This window comes from Etheostoma spectabile, chromosome 1 (genome assembly GCF_008692095.1).
Source record: "Etheostoma spectabile isolate EspeVRDwgs_2016 chromosome 1, UIUC_Espe_1.0, whole genome shotgun sequence".
Classification (NCBI taxonomy): domain Eukaryota; kingdom Metazoa; phylum Chordata; class Actinopteri; order Perciformes; family Percidae; genus Etheostoma; species Etheostoma spectabile.
The window spans coordinates 10,643,455-10,657,761 of NC_045733.1; the positions used below are offsets into that span (position 1 = coordinate 10,643,455).

The 14,307-nt window shown below is 41.4% G+C and overlaps 1 protein-coding gene across 35 annotated transcripts in view; it reads left to right on the forward strand.

Annotated features, from left to right (window-relative positions):
• Positions 1–14,307, forward strand: part of madd (MAP-kinase activating death domain) — a 62,172-nt gene that overhangs the window by 2,904 nt on the left and 44,961 nt on the right. For 34 of the 35 annotated variants that reach the window (XM_032519349.1, XM_032519365.1, XM_032519378.1 and 31 more), the window contains exons 2-7: positions 3,923–4,141; positions 4,898–5,539; positions 8,382–8,685; positions 12,292–12,423; positions 12,551–12,664; positions 12,798–12,878. In XM_032519349.1, coding sequence (XP_032375240.1) covers positions 4,083–4,141; positions 4,898–5,539; positions 8,382–8,685; positions 12,292–12,423; positions 12,551–12,664; positions 12,798–12,878 — 1,332 coding nt within the window. In that variant the 5' untranslated portion in view covers positions 3,923–4,082. Of the gene's footprint in view, positions 1–3,922; positions 4,142–4,897; positions 5,540–8,381; positions 8,686–12,291; positions 12,424–12,550; positions 12,665–12,797; positions 12,879–13,251; positions 13,261–14,307 lie in introns of all 35 variants that reach the window. The other variant, XM_032519387.1, reaches the window with a different exon arrangement.

Sequence of the window (14,307 nt, forward strand, 5' to 3'; positions counted from 1 at the left end):
ACTGGACACAGCTGCCATGGCTGCTGGGGTTAATGACACCTTGCAATAGGATGTGTGACATAGGCGACACACAGTCCATTTGTCTGGCCCGTTGTCTTTGAGTAGTGTATCTGCAAATTCACATGAAATGTCATTTACTTATAGTTGCCACTCATTTACATTTAGTCATGCATTTCGCCATGTGTTAATCGCATTAGGTTGTGATGTTATGGTGTTAATGTCTAGGCTTTACAGCCAAACAATTTTTTTTTCCAACAGTATAGATAGAGATGCATTCTCTTTATTTATGCTGATATCAATTATAACATAAAGCCAAACAAGTGGTTGTTCATAAGCATTTCATTTTGGAACGACAGGCTTTCTGTTTAGGTAGTAAATTAGCTCTGAAGCCTTTGAGAGGGAAACCTATTGGCAAGTCAATAACGCATGTAATTCCCCATGGACAAACATGGACAATTAACAACAACACAAAATTGGTCAGGCTGCGTTAACAAACAGGTGTACTGCCTCTGAAAGGTATCCAGTGCACTTTGACACCTTTTGGGAAAATGTGATACTGCTGCTGGACAACGGCGCAACCCCCGTTTGTATACAAAATGTGCAGAAATTCCAATCTTAGTAGTTATGTATTACCCTTGTTTCTATGTTTTATGACATATAAACCATGTTTTTTTTTTAATGGGCCTTTTGAATTTGATGAAACTCAAATAAATACATGCAATTACACTTGAAGTTCAGAGTTTTCTTTGGTTATCTAAAATATTAGGAGTTAATGTTAATATTATTTTTTCTTAGCCTGGATCTGGCTTGCATGTGATTAGAGGTCTGCTCATTTTAGACTTGGCACATTTTCTATTTGAAAATAGTCTAGTCCTTTCTCCCCTAGGTGACTCTTTTAATAGAAATCCATTGTACAGTATGAACCACTGGCTAAATGATACATCCATTAGCTTATCAGTGCAGAGATAACAGCCTTTAAGGGATAGTGGAATACTCTTCTGGGTATAGTGTTTACGTTTCAGGGTGGAGTTTCTGAATGAGGCATTTGTTGGTGTTAGGTTAAAGGCTGTTCACTGTGGTATGACATGCTCTGGTAAAAGTAGATCCTGTCACTACATTGTACATTTTCTATTTCATCAGACTACAGTTGTAAATGTGGGCTTGTCTTGTCAGATATTTTTTTTTATTGTCCCTGTTTCACTGTTTTGAAAAGTAATGTATGTAAGTATACTCATTTATATGCGTTTTCAGCAGTCTAAAGCATTAGCAGTTAGCATTCAGGCTTCTTTGTAGAGCTGCCATTTTATAACAATGTGTAGCCTCAATAAGCCAGACTTTTACCGCAGACACAAGTTTGTAATGAAAATGCCCATGTTAAGGTTGGTGTGACACGCATGCCTCACCTGTGGCTCAAGCTGTGTCGAAAATGCATGCATGTTAGAAATAGAACCAATGTATATTTTTCATGCAACACGCAAGCATGTTGGAAGCATTTCCAGTCAAAATAGAGTAGGAAAGGATGTTTATATGTAATTTTAATATAAATTGATAAATGACTCGTTGATGTCTGGGTCTTTCCCAGGTTTCTTCCTAAAAGGGATGTTTTCCTCCCTCACACTGTTGCTTGCTCTGAAGGGAACTACTAGAACTGTTGGGTCCTTGTAAATTATAGCGTGTGGTCTAGACCTACTCTATCTGTAAAGTGTCTCAAGATAACTCTTGTTATGAATTGATACTTTAAATAAAATTGAATTAAATTCAAAGTCTCTAGGTTTTGTCATAAATGCAGATGTAAATGTAAAAAAAAAAAAAAAAGATTGTCTTCTGTCATGCAGAGCAAAACATTGTGTAACTTCTTTTGCCCTCAATACTGCAGACATTGTGTTTGGTGCTACTCATTTTTTGCCATTTCTTTGCTTTTTGCACGCATGTTTCTCTATAGAGCTCCCCCTACAGCTTTGGAATACATATTTGGCAGCTCCCATGTTTACTTTTGTCTGACACCTCAGTCTGTCGTTTCCGCTTTCTCTGTTCCGACAATGCTTTCTTAGCTTTCTGCTATTTTTGTGCCGGCTCAGCCATGACGATAGTGTGAAAAACTCCATCGCTACCTTGTTAGCCGGTTCCTGAAAGAGCGTATGTGTGCAGTGCCGTAAAGCAAATCGTTACATCGCGAGACCTGACATCGTGCAATTTGTGATGCTGAGGCCGGCAGCTCGCTGGCTGAAAGTTGCAAGGGTGGCTTTTCCTCTCACAGGCGCTAGGGGGTTAGCGAGACAACCACCAATCAACTCAAAAAAAGTCATATAACTATTTCAATGACTCATAAGTGGTTCACTTAAGGTAAAGTAAGGTAAAAAAAAAAGTATAGCATAGTTCCCCTTTTAAACATTACAGTATGTTGTGGCATCTATGAGATGATGCAAGACTGGAGCTGAAAGTGGCTCCAAGCATTGGGAAGAGGAATCTGTAGAGGTGCTGGTTGAGTTTGCTACAGTTACCAGTCAGTCGCAGGGTCACAGTACAAGCTATGAAGGGATCTTATTCCACCAAGGTCCCTAAGCAGCTTACTATGGCCTCTACTGAAAATCTTTATCCTTTTCATTAAAAATAAGCAGCTGGTATGATGGTCATAACAAATCAATACTAAAACACTACAAGAATTTACCATGCATTTTTGAGTCTACTCTCTTTAAATGGATGCTTTTATCCCCTTCTGTTATTTGAGGTAAAACGTAGGCAACCTGGTTGTACACTGGAGATGCTGATGTAGGCTTGTCATGTCGGACAGATTTTGTGCTCCTACAGAGATGATCACTCTGTAAAAACGTCACCACAACACCATTGTTAACATCTTTCATTCGTGACATTGCAGGGAAAGTTCTAGCAGAGGTACAATTAGAGCTGGGCAAAATATCAATTTATGGCAATATCATGAATTGATATATCTAGATATTGTCTTTGATTTTGGGTATCGTAAGATTGTAATATGGCATAAGTGGTGTCTTCCTGTTTTTAAAGGCTGCAACTGATGTCATTTTCTGAACTTACCAGACTGCTCTAGCTGTTCTATTATTTGTTTTTACCCACTTAGTCATTATATCCACATTACTGATGATTATTTATCAAAAATCTCAATGTGAAAATATTTTGTGAAAGCACCGATAGTCAACGCTACATTATCTTTGCGGTATTGATATCGTGATATTTGGTCAAATATATCGTGATATTTGATTTTCTCCACATCGCCCAGCCCTAGACAGTACAATGTTTCATAGAAAGAAATCATCTTAAAAGATCTACTATCCGAACTATCTATATGATGTCCAGGGGCTTTTTATCCCAGAGTCAGATTTTAACAGTTGAACAAAAACCAGAATGCAATGCAATCACATTCAGCATCTTTGCCGATCCGTCATTATAGTTTGTGAAATGAAATTTCTTCCCTGATGAGTTCTTTGAGCTCTAAATGGTTTTCTGTCTGCTCTTATGTTTTTCTCAACTGCTAAAAAAAATCTATCTTATAAATCTGAACAAAGAAGATGCCATGCCAGTCTAAATGTACCTGTATGTGACCCACCTTCTGTTATGTAGGGTTGAAAGGCTTCTTGTGTTTAAAAAAAAAAAAAAAAAGAAAAAAGTGGTAATACTTACTGAAGTAGTATGTGAAAGGGGAGACTGCTGAAAACCTGAGTAGAGTAATGGTGAACACAACAACTTCTTTATAGTCCTTGACATAAAAAATAAATGGGTCATAGACTATAAATCATGAAGCCATATTAAGCCCAATTTTGTAACTCTGAAAAATCACGTGGCTGGCCGGGGTCACGCAGTGTAGTGCACCAGATTTCTTCATACTGCATTCACATTGTTTCTCTCACAGGTTTACACTGACCCCCCCCCTGTTTTTCTTGTGTTACAGGTTTGATTCTGTCATTTTTTTTAACCTTCACAATGATAATCAAGGAGCTGTGTTTCAACTTTACGCCTCATCTTTCCCAGTTGTGATGGAAAGGCAACACTGACTCAAAAGAGAACATAAATCCTGGATGCCGTGACAGACGGGACGTGGCCAATCCAAGATGGAGAAAAAGAAAATGTGCCCTCGTCTTCTTGACTACTTGGTGGTAGTCGGAGCAAGGTAAGAACTTAATCCGACTTTTAGGAGTAGTTTTGGTTTAAAGGAATATCTTAGCCCATTTAGTCATAAGGAGGCGCTGAATATTGGCGTATAATAAGCAGACAAACTGGACTTCCTGCTAGTTTAGTCATCTTCCACCTCTGCCCTGCAGAAACTCATTAACACTTTGGCCCCATCGCCTCTCGCGCTGTACACTAATGTCTTGTTGGGACTGGATGTTTTTTGAACAGAGTTAGCTTCATTTAACACTTTCCAAGTTTGTTTTGGAGTTTGCAAGTGAAGTGCGGTAGCCACAGGGGAAAAGGATGATTCACATGAACACAAATTGAAATGAGAGAACTGTCCTGCCTGCCACTGTTTTTAGAGTTAGCCGCCGAATATCTCTACTGGAACATTTAGTGAGTGTTTAAGGGGAGGTTCAGAGTTGTTGTGGGATGGGTGTATTTTGATATTAACAGCTAAATATAGTTTCAAATTTGCTTCTTTAACCCTGGACTACTGTCATGTCTTTGTTAACCATGGTGTTCTGCTATCAAGTGATTTGATTCTTCTCTTGTGAAATTCTTCTGTCATCACATAGTGACCATTTTAAATTAAAAGCTGTGTTTATTTAAGGGAAATGAATTTGCAGATACATCAGATATAAGTTATAAAATGCACAGAAAACAGAGTTTTTAAACCACCTAGAACTAATGATGGGCATAGCACTACAACTGCTTTAAAGACAAAACAACTGTTTGTCCATCTCCCCTCCAGGCAACCAAGTAGTGACAGTGTGGCCCAGACACCTCAGCTCCTCCGCCGCTACCCACTGGAGGACCACCACGACTTCCCGCTCCCACCAGACGTGGTGTTTTTCTGCCAGCCAGAGGGCTGCCTGAGTATTCGCCAGCGTAGGGTTAGCCTCCGCGACGACTCCTCGTTTGTGTTCACGCTGACCGACAAGGACTCCGGAATCACCCGCTACGGAATCTGCGTCAACTTCTACCGTTCCTTTCAGCGAGGACATCATCGTGCTCGCGGGGACAAGAGCGGCCACACAGAGACAGCAGCACAGGCGGCGGAGACCGCCAGTGATGGGTCCGATGGCAGCAGTGGAGGCCCAGCCTCCACGTTATCGCCACCTAACAATGCTGAGTCAGCACCTCCGCCTGCCTCTGGAGAAGAGGGCGGACAACCAGGTGCCGAGCTGAATGCCACCAAGTCCCCACAGCAGAGACGAAGCGCTGCTAAAATGGCAGCGAGGAACCGCAACAGCACGCTGACCTCGCTGTGCATACTGAGCCACTACCCCTTCTTCTCCACCTTTAGGGAATGCTTATATATTCTCAAGAGGCTGGTGGACTGCTGCAGTCAGAGGCTAACTCAACGAGCTGGGCTTCCTCGCACCACCCAGAGGTGAGGCTTCAGATTGCGTCTTCAGATGTTGATACATACATACCTACATAAATACATTTGTTTTGTTTATATGTGTACCATTTCATCTTGGTGCACATTAAAAGTACACATTTACCATCTTAGATGCCCCCGCTTAACGCTATTTTGGTTGAAAGGTGGATCTATCAAAGTTCTTTTGGCCACTGTCAAAACAAACTTTGTACACTAGAAATACTTATATCTGGTTGATTGCAATGAAAATACTGACTACGTTCATGCTTCTCAGATTACATATTGCTTTGACACTCAACTTTGACCACAAGGTCTCATTATCAGGCAGATTCCCATGAGAACATTCGTTTTACAAAGTGCATAAAATCTTTGACTTTAATGAAACCAAGGTATTTACTTTCCCGCCATAGATTTTGTGTCCTTGACTTGGTCATTTTTGTATTGCCAAACTGTAAAAAACTTCACAGCTTCTAGGGTTTGGGGGCCAGAAAGTCTTGTTCAAAGTAAATGGCCCTAAATCTATACATGCAATTCTTTGAAAAGAATTGATTGGAACTGCTTAAAATCGCAACAAAATTAGGTGAATGCAGCTCATGCTTGATCATCTGTAAGCTGTTGCATAGCATCATTACATTCATGCTGACATGGTGTTGCATTCAAAATATTGACCACACAAACACAGCATTAACACAGTTGCTTAAAATCCTTTTTTGCTTCAGTTTAACATTTTCAAGGCTAGAAAGTTATACAATAAATAGCAGATTTGTTGTTTTACAGTGTTCCTGCTGATGTTCTTTTTGTTGTTGTTGTTGCAATGCCTACCGCTTTCTTTCTTGACCATCTGCTTCTCTCACTGTCCAATTGTTATGTGTATGTTTGCGTAGCAGAATTAAAACAAGAGGTTTTGTCTGTGGCTCCATGCAGCTTTGCGGGCCATCTGCAGCTTGTTTGTTGTGTCATGTTTTCACAGTACGCTATAATCACACTCCACCTCGATGATAAATAACGGCAACCAAAATATCCACAGTGCATTTTTTTATCACAGCAAATATTTCATCAAGTGCTATAGGTTTAAGTTAATGCATGAAGACATGTTTTAGGAATAATACATGCTATATAATTGTTTGTTTGTATTTTAATTTAGTTCAGTTGGATAAGCCAAATTGTTAATACTTGAGCCGTTTTTTTAGTAATGCCCCCTTTTTAATTTTATAAAAAAGGGTACAAGTTAAAACCCTAAACCAGAAAATAAGTGTGGAGGAGCTGCATGGTACACCCACTGTATACATAACAGTCAGAAGAAATGGCATTCAGCAAAGTATTTATTAGATTCAAAGCAAAGTGTTGATCATAATGTATGTGTATTTTTCACAATTAACCACCAGGGGTGGTAGACTGGCTTAGGCCCAGTATGAATGGATGATTTTTGGTCAGCCAAGGTGCATTTGTTATCTCCACAGTCTTCCATTCCTAGCCTAGCTGTAGAACCTGCACAGCTCTCCCCCATTTGTCTCACTACAAGACTTAGTAGGGATGTCAGTAAATCTCATATCTTGGCCTTTTGTTTCTGGTAACATGCTGCAGCGGAACCTCATATCATCAATCAATCAGATGCATTTGTCACATAAAAATCATGTGAGGTACCACAGATTAGTATAGATCTGTAGTTTCCTTGACAGTCTCGAAGGCCATTCAAGCCTAAGGCTGCACAGACCTGAGAATCTTTTTTTTTTCTCCCGACATGGTTGGTTGAAAAGTGGTGTGGCAGTGACAGAGGAGGAGGAGAGCCATTGCATAATGGCTGCGAGCGCTTTGTGTTATGGCGGCCCTGACAGATTGAGGTCTCTGGCTGCCTTCGGTTAGCAGCTGCAGTTGGTGGGAGGGCTTCAAAAGACTAATGATTTATCTCCCTCCTTGTTACACACACACTGAGTATACACTCTAGAGAGGGTTTAATGACACCTTGTGTGTGTAGAGTGAAGGGGTTTGCACATCAATATTTCGCCAAATGCTTAAGAGCCTCTCCTGTGTTTTCAATCTAATTGTGGTTGCTGTTTGAGGCAATAAAATGAGCAAAAGATTTAGTTGAATCTGTTTTAATCCTAAAATTACTGTTGACTGACATCAATATTTATTATTTGTTAAGCCTAACGTATTTTGCATATTGTCGGTTCAACATATGATTGTTATGATTATAACAATGCCAATAAGAGCCACTGTATATGTATGTTTGTGTGTGTGTGTATTCATGGGGTCACACAATGTGCAGTGGGCTTTTCTTCATACAGTTTTTTCATTTGTTTAAAATGGCAGTGATTTTTTTCAACTTGAGACACAATTAGTTCAAGTAAAGAGTTGCCTTTTAAGAATGGCTTTTGTGCTACAATTTATATCACACTGTGTACTAGTCCTGTTTCAATTTTGTTTAGTTATTTTTGGGTGCAGGGGAGGGGGTGGCAGTATAAAGGCCAAATTATGTTATTCATTCTGTTTTACATGTTTTAGGCCTCTTCAGCTAGTGCTAAACCAATTAGTCTTTAGGTTTATCAAACAAAAATACCAGATATTTACTGATTTTAGCTTCTCCAATTTGACTTTTGACTCTGTTTTGTTTAATTATAAGTGTAAACATATATATATATATATATATATATATATATATATATATATATATATATATATATATATATATATATATATAAAACACAAACGGCACATTTGGGTAACAGAACTTAATAGGACATTAGACATTTTATAGATCAAGAATTAATAAAAATAATGTATAATTAAAAATAATAATATATTGTAAAGGAATGACTCTGAATACACCCTCCGTTTCTGTCCTTCCTAGGGACACCATGTGGCGAGTATTCACTGGGGTACTGTCGGTGGAAGAGAAAGGCAGCCAGCTGCTGGCCGACCTGCGGGAGATTGAATCCTGGGTGTACCGGTTGCTTCGTTCACCGGTACCAGTGGCTGGTCAGAGGCGTGTGGATGTGGAAGTCTTACCACATGAACTCAAACGGCCACTCACCTTTGCCCTGCCTGACAACTCTCGCTTCTCCATGGTCGACTTCCCTCTGCACCTGCCCTTAGAGCTGCTGGGCGTGGACGCCTGTCTTCAGGTGCTCAGCTGTGTCCTGTTGGAGCACAAGGTAAGGACACGCTCAGCAGTCAGTTCAGGTTGCAAACCACCTCTTATCAATTATCGCCTGAGGCCTCTCTCTTTGTTTTTCTTTTGTATTTTTAAAGACCAGGGGCCTCATGTGTAAACATTGTGTAGGCACAAAAAGGTTGCGTATGCTGGTTGTCACGCACACGGTGTGATTTATAAAAGTGAACTTGCCGTGAGAATGTGTGGGTTGTCACACAAGCTGGGATCCGTCTCCGCAGAAAGAAACGCAGGTGGGCAAAGTTGTGCAATGCGTAATTGATCCCATAGATGATGTGTAAGTAATGGCGCTTACCCACGTACCAGCTCTACTCGGCTCGCTCCCCGTCCTCCTTTTTCCATTGCAGATAATTAGTACAGCCTCACGCGCGAGGCAAGCGTTGCTGGTCGTCATAGCAACAACTCGAGAAACTGCCGTGGCCAAACACGACACACACACATATACACACACAACGTCGCAGGTGTGTTGTTTTTGATTCTCGACATGGGGAATCTGGAGGCAGCTGGCTCTTAGACAGTTAAAGAAATGGACCAACAGATCCCGTTGTTCTGGCCAGAGACCAGTAAAGGATATTAGAAGCACTTTTCTGGTGATGGCTGAGCGTTACTGCGCATACTCCAACTGAGCTTGATGATGTAGTTGTGACGTGAGCAACCTGTCTGAAAGTTGTAAGTCTTCTGGTAGCTGTGCCAAGAGACATCTCAATCATTCACAATCAGCAGAGACGAACTCGAAAGTTTTTAAAATTAAATTAAAAATTTGTATTAATGTGCATAAGGAAGTTATTTGCTGTCAAAGTGGCGCCGAAATGAATGGCAGTCAATGGGATGCTAACGGCGGATGAGTGCTTTGTAGCATTACAATGGCGCCATAGGAGCTACGCTTTGTGGACGCCCGCTTATCCCCTTGAGCTGGCTACACTTTAAAAAAAATGGCGGGTTTGTTCAGGAAACCCCCGTCTGTTGCTAGTAATGATGACGATTAGTGACGATTCTCTCCGACCAATCAGTAGTTTTAACCGGTTCTTTTAATGATTCGCTTATGTTATTTAGAACATTGTTAAATTTTCTTAAATAATGCAGCAGACATTTCTGTTATTGTATTCATTTCATTCATGCGGAGGTGCGTGGCGCAGCAGATCCAGGGTGTGCACTGTCACCGGAGACGCTGGCCTCACATGTGTCTCACCCCCACCCCCCTCCTGAGTTGGGTTAGTTTTGGACTCCGCTGCGCTGGATTCAGTTTCCACATTACACTCAGAAAATAAATGGCATTACATCAATGGGTTCAAACTGCTTATTGTGTCATTTGGACTGACATGCACGGTGTTTTTTGTGGCACCGCCACTCTACTCGCTTTCCTTTTCATGCTTTGCAGATTTTCTCTTGTTGCTTATCCGAGATGACAAACCAAACCAAAACGAAGATTTTTTTTTTTCTTGCCTCTATGACTCAACTCAAACTCAATCTCAGAGTTGGTAATGGTTTTTTTGTGTTTTGATCAGACTTAGATGACATCAGGGGCGCATTTATTGTCAGTTGCATATTATTTTATGGGAGGAGGCAATTGGGGTCGGTGGCTTGTTCGCGTGCTTAATTTCACTTTGATTGTGATGTACAGTATATGTGAAGGAAATGTGCGCAGGACTTTGTGCACGGACCATCTTTATCCATCCATCCATCTATCCCTCCATCCATCCATCCGTCTTCGTCCGCTTATCCGGTATCGGGTCGCGGGGGGAGCAGCTCCGGCAGGGGACCCAAAACTTCCCTTTCCCGAGCCACATTAACCAGCTCCGACTGGGGGATCCCGAGGCGTTCCCAGGCCAGGTTGGAGATATAATCTCTCCACCTAGTCCGGGGTCTTCCCCGAGGTCTCCTCCCAGCTGGACGTGCCTGGAACACCTCCCTAGGGAGGCCCCCAGGTGGCATTCTTGCCAGATGCCCGTACCACCTCAACGGGCTCTTTTCAATGCGAAGGAGCAGCGGCTCTACTCCGAGCTCCCGACGGATGACTGAGCTTCTCACCTTGTCTCTAAGGGAGACGCTAGCCACGCCAGGACTCACTCCCTACCCGAAGAAAGCACTCCATCGGTTTCCTGCTGAGAACCATGGCCTCAGATTTAGAGGTGCTGATCCTCATCCCAGCCGTTTCACACTCGGCTGCGAACCAATCCAGTGAGTGCTGAAGGTCACAGACCGATGATGCCATCAGGACCACATCATCTGCAAAAAGCAGAGATGAGATCCCGAGCCCACCGAACTGCAACCCCTCCCCACCCCGACTACGCCTCGATATCCTGTCCATAAATACTACAAACAGGATTGGTGACAAATCGCAGCCCTGGCGGAGGCCATGAGTCTTTTTCCTTACTGGAAACTCGGGCACCAGGCGCTCACTGACGAGCCCTACATCTGGTCCTGGCTACAGACGGGGGCCCCGGGCTTTCTCCGGACAGGGTCACTATATCTCCCTCTTGGTGATTCATACGGGGTCATAAATCTGAATATTTCTGTCTGTACTCACTTTACACCATCTTCGGTATGAAAGCTACGCAGCCTTTTATACATGAGGCCCCATGCAGGAGCAGATGTGTCGTTGTCTTTGGCTGCAACCAAATCACCAGTGGGAATTTATGTCAGACTAAACTGATTGTTTTGAGGAGAAAGGACAAGCACAGCTATATTTAGTGTGTTATGATTGGTCAGTGGTTTCTTCTGGAGTACAGCTGCGTGTCCCTGCTTGGATAAAAAACTTTTTCAAAGACCCCCTAATAAAAGCCCTGAGTGACCTTCATCAGACATTTTCTGTTAGATGTAGGCTCACTGAAGTCATTTCACTGGAGTGGAGAAACCATGATGGGCAAAAAGAAAATGAAAGCCCCTTTATCTCTGTCTCTGCTATCTTTAACGCTAGCAGCATTAGTAGGGAAGAGAAATCCTTGTTTGGCTGGTGCTGGTGTAGTGTTCTCTTGTTGCTATTGGTTTACTGTGACATTGATACACAGGCTCAAATGCAATCCAACCCAAGCTTTACAGCTTCAATCACACTGCTGAAAGACCATACTGCTATTCTCTGTCTCTCACCTATAGAATTTATCAGATCTAATTAGATGTTTTTTAACCCAAAAGTTTTTATAATTTTGTTTGTGTAGAAATTCAGCTAAAATACAGATTGAACGAAGACTCGATCCACTGCAATTTTCTCTGCCTGTGTAAAATTCTGCCATCTTGTATTTATCCATGTTCCTTTTTTGAAGATGATACATCATTATATTCAGTCTGGCGGAACTAAGTGCAGGCTGGAAGCTTTCAGAGTGATTTCTTTTCAAGAAATTTGTGCTGCCAAATGAATTTTTTGTAAAAGCTCAGTTTTTAATAATGCTGTAATGATTCCAAGGCAAAATCAGGGTGCTTATAGCTTTACAGACAAAAAAAGAAAATATGGATGGATGAGACTTATAATTGTGTGATAGAGCACCAGAGGAAGAAGTCAACTAGGTGATTGTGTCTATTTAGATGGGATAGTATGAACATAACAGGACAGTGACCAACCACCAACAGTTTCTTGGTTTTGCTTTTTTCTCAGGTCATTCTTCAGTCCAGAGATTACAATGCTTTGTCTATGAGTGTCATGGCCTTTGTGGCCATGATCTACCCTCTGGAGTACATGTTCCCTGTCATCCCCTTACTGCCAACATGCATGGCCTCTGCTGAACAGGTAAAAAATTGTACCGTTTGTTCTGATCATATTTTTAAGTGGGTGATTTCATGCAGTTCTTAATTGCAAATGGTGTCTGTTTTGGTAACATCAAATTATGACTGATTGGTGTGTTTTCCCCCCACAGCTCCTTCTTGCCCCCACTCCCTACATTATAGGTGTACCAGCCAGCTTCTTTCTCTACAAAGCTGGTTTCAAAATGCCAGACGATCTTTGGCTTGTGGACCTTGACAGTAGCAAGGTCAGTACATCATCAACGTGGTGTTCTGCTCCGCCCTCTGATCTATTTTTTTCTGTTTTCAGGATGATTTCCGCATTTGGCTGACCGATGAATCTCTTATCTAATTTTAGATTTTTGTTTCTTGTGTCCTCAGGTTATAGCGCCCACCAATGCAGAGATTCTACCACCGCTTCCAGAGCCTGAAGCAGGCGAGCTTAAGAAACATCTAAAACAGGTACTGCCTGAGATTTTGGGTGATTTTTCCTTACATTTTAGTAGTCTAATATTTTCTGATTCTGATGCACTGGGGCAGCCAGGGCTTAGCCCAAAATCAGTGTGTCTACCACTGGCACATACGGTACCTATATGAAACCACATCAACCCCAGTGCTTGTCTGGAGCCGACCATTCATGTTTGCTCCCATTAGCTGATTGCATTCTTGTATAAATGTAAAACTTCTCTTTCAGCAGTGTGAAGAGTAGGGGCTTCCTTCTTCAACATGGTTGTATGTATTGTCAACGAGTGTGAGAGCATTTGAAATGGGTTTTGTAATGCACTAATATCAACAAATGTTTTTCTTTTTTTCCTGTTTTCTTTGCATGCTCTAGCTCGTGGAGGTAAAATCTGATTCTAGGACCCTGCTTTCTAAGCAAAACCTTTAGTAATGCTGGTAGTGACTAACTTGCCCCTCTAACCCAATTATCTAACACAACATCAGAACCTGGTTCTGATTCATGAGAACGCCTCACTTTTCTTACGTCCAAGCAACGTGCAACATCAATCACACAAAGTGCCTTCTTAGCAAACAGGGAAACTACTGATATGATCACTCAGTGTGCTTATTGGCCAAGAAAGCCATGTGTAAGATTTTAGCCATCATTGGCTGTTGATCACATTGCAATGCATCATTGTTTTTCCACAGTGAAGTCTTCTGCAAAATGGGTAAGGAGTTAATTGCAGTTTACCAGTTATCTTTATTTGAATGATTTAAAGGAACACATGTCTCTACCATAGTAGACCAAATGGCAACAATGAATGAAATCCTTGATGGTTTTCCAGTTTTCTATGAACGAGACCAACATACCAAAATCATCATGACACATGGACTAGTTTAACACTCTTAATGAAAAGCTACAAAGTCAATCCATACCCTGAAGCTGTTTTATGCAGTATGTAACTTTTCATTTTGTAGCTTCAGTGAATAAAACCATCAATGAACTTTCCTCATATATTCTGTTCAAACTGTGTGTTAGTTAAAATCCTTGCATACACATATTTTTTTGTGTGCCTTGAATCAGAGCCGGTTCGTTAGCAGTGTGTGTTATGAGCAGCTCTCTCCCTTGTGTACGGATGTGTGACTGAGAGGCTGGTGTTGGGAGTGTGCGAAGCCTTAGTTTAGCAGTTGTATACTTGGAAACAAGCAGTATTGATATGAATGTGAATGGAGAAAATGCCACTGGAGATAGTTTAACTGATTATCTGAAGAATGTGATACCAAAGCAGAATGCCGTTAATGTGAGAGTCACTGAAAATACTTAACACTGAATAACCCCAAAAAAATTGGTCCTAACTAGCGACCCATTTTTTTTCTTTTGCAAAAGTGGTGGTTGTATTATTTCAGCTCACCCAACATTTTTTTCTGAGCAGTTAGACGTTACTATTAA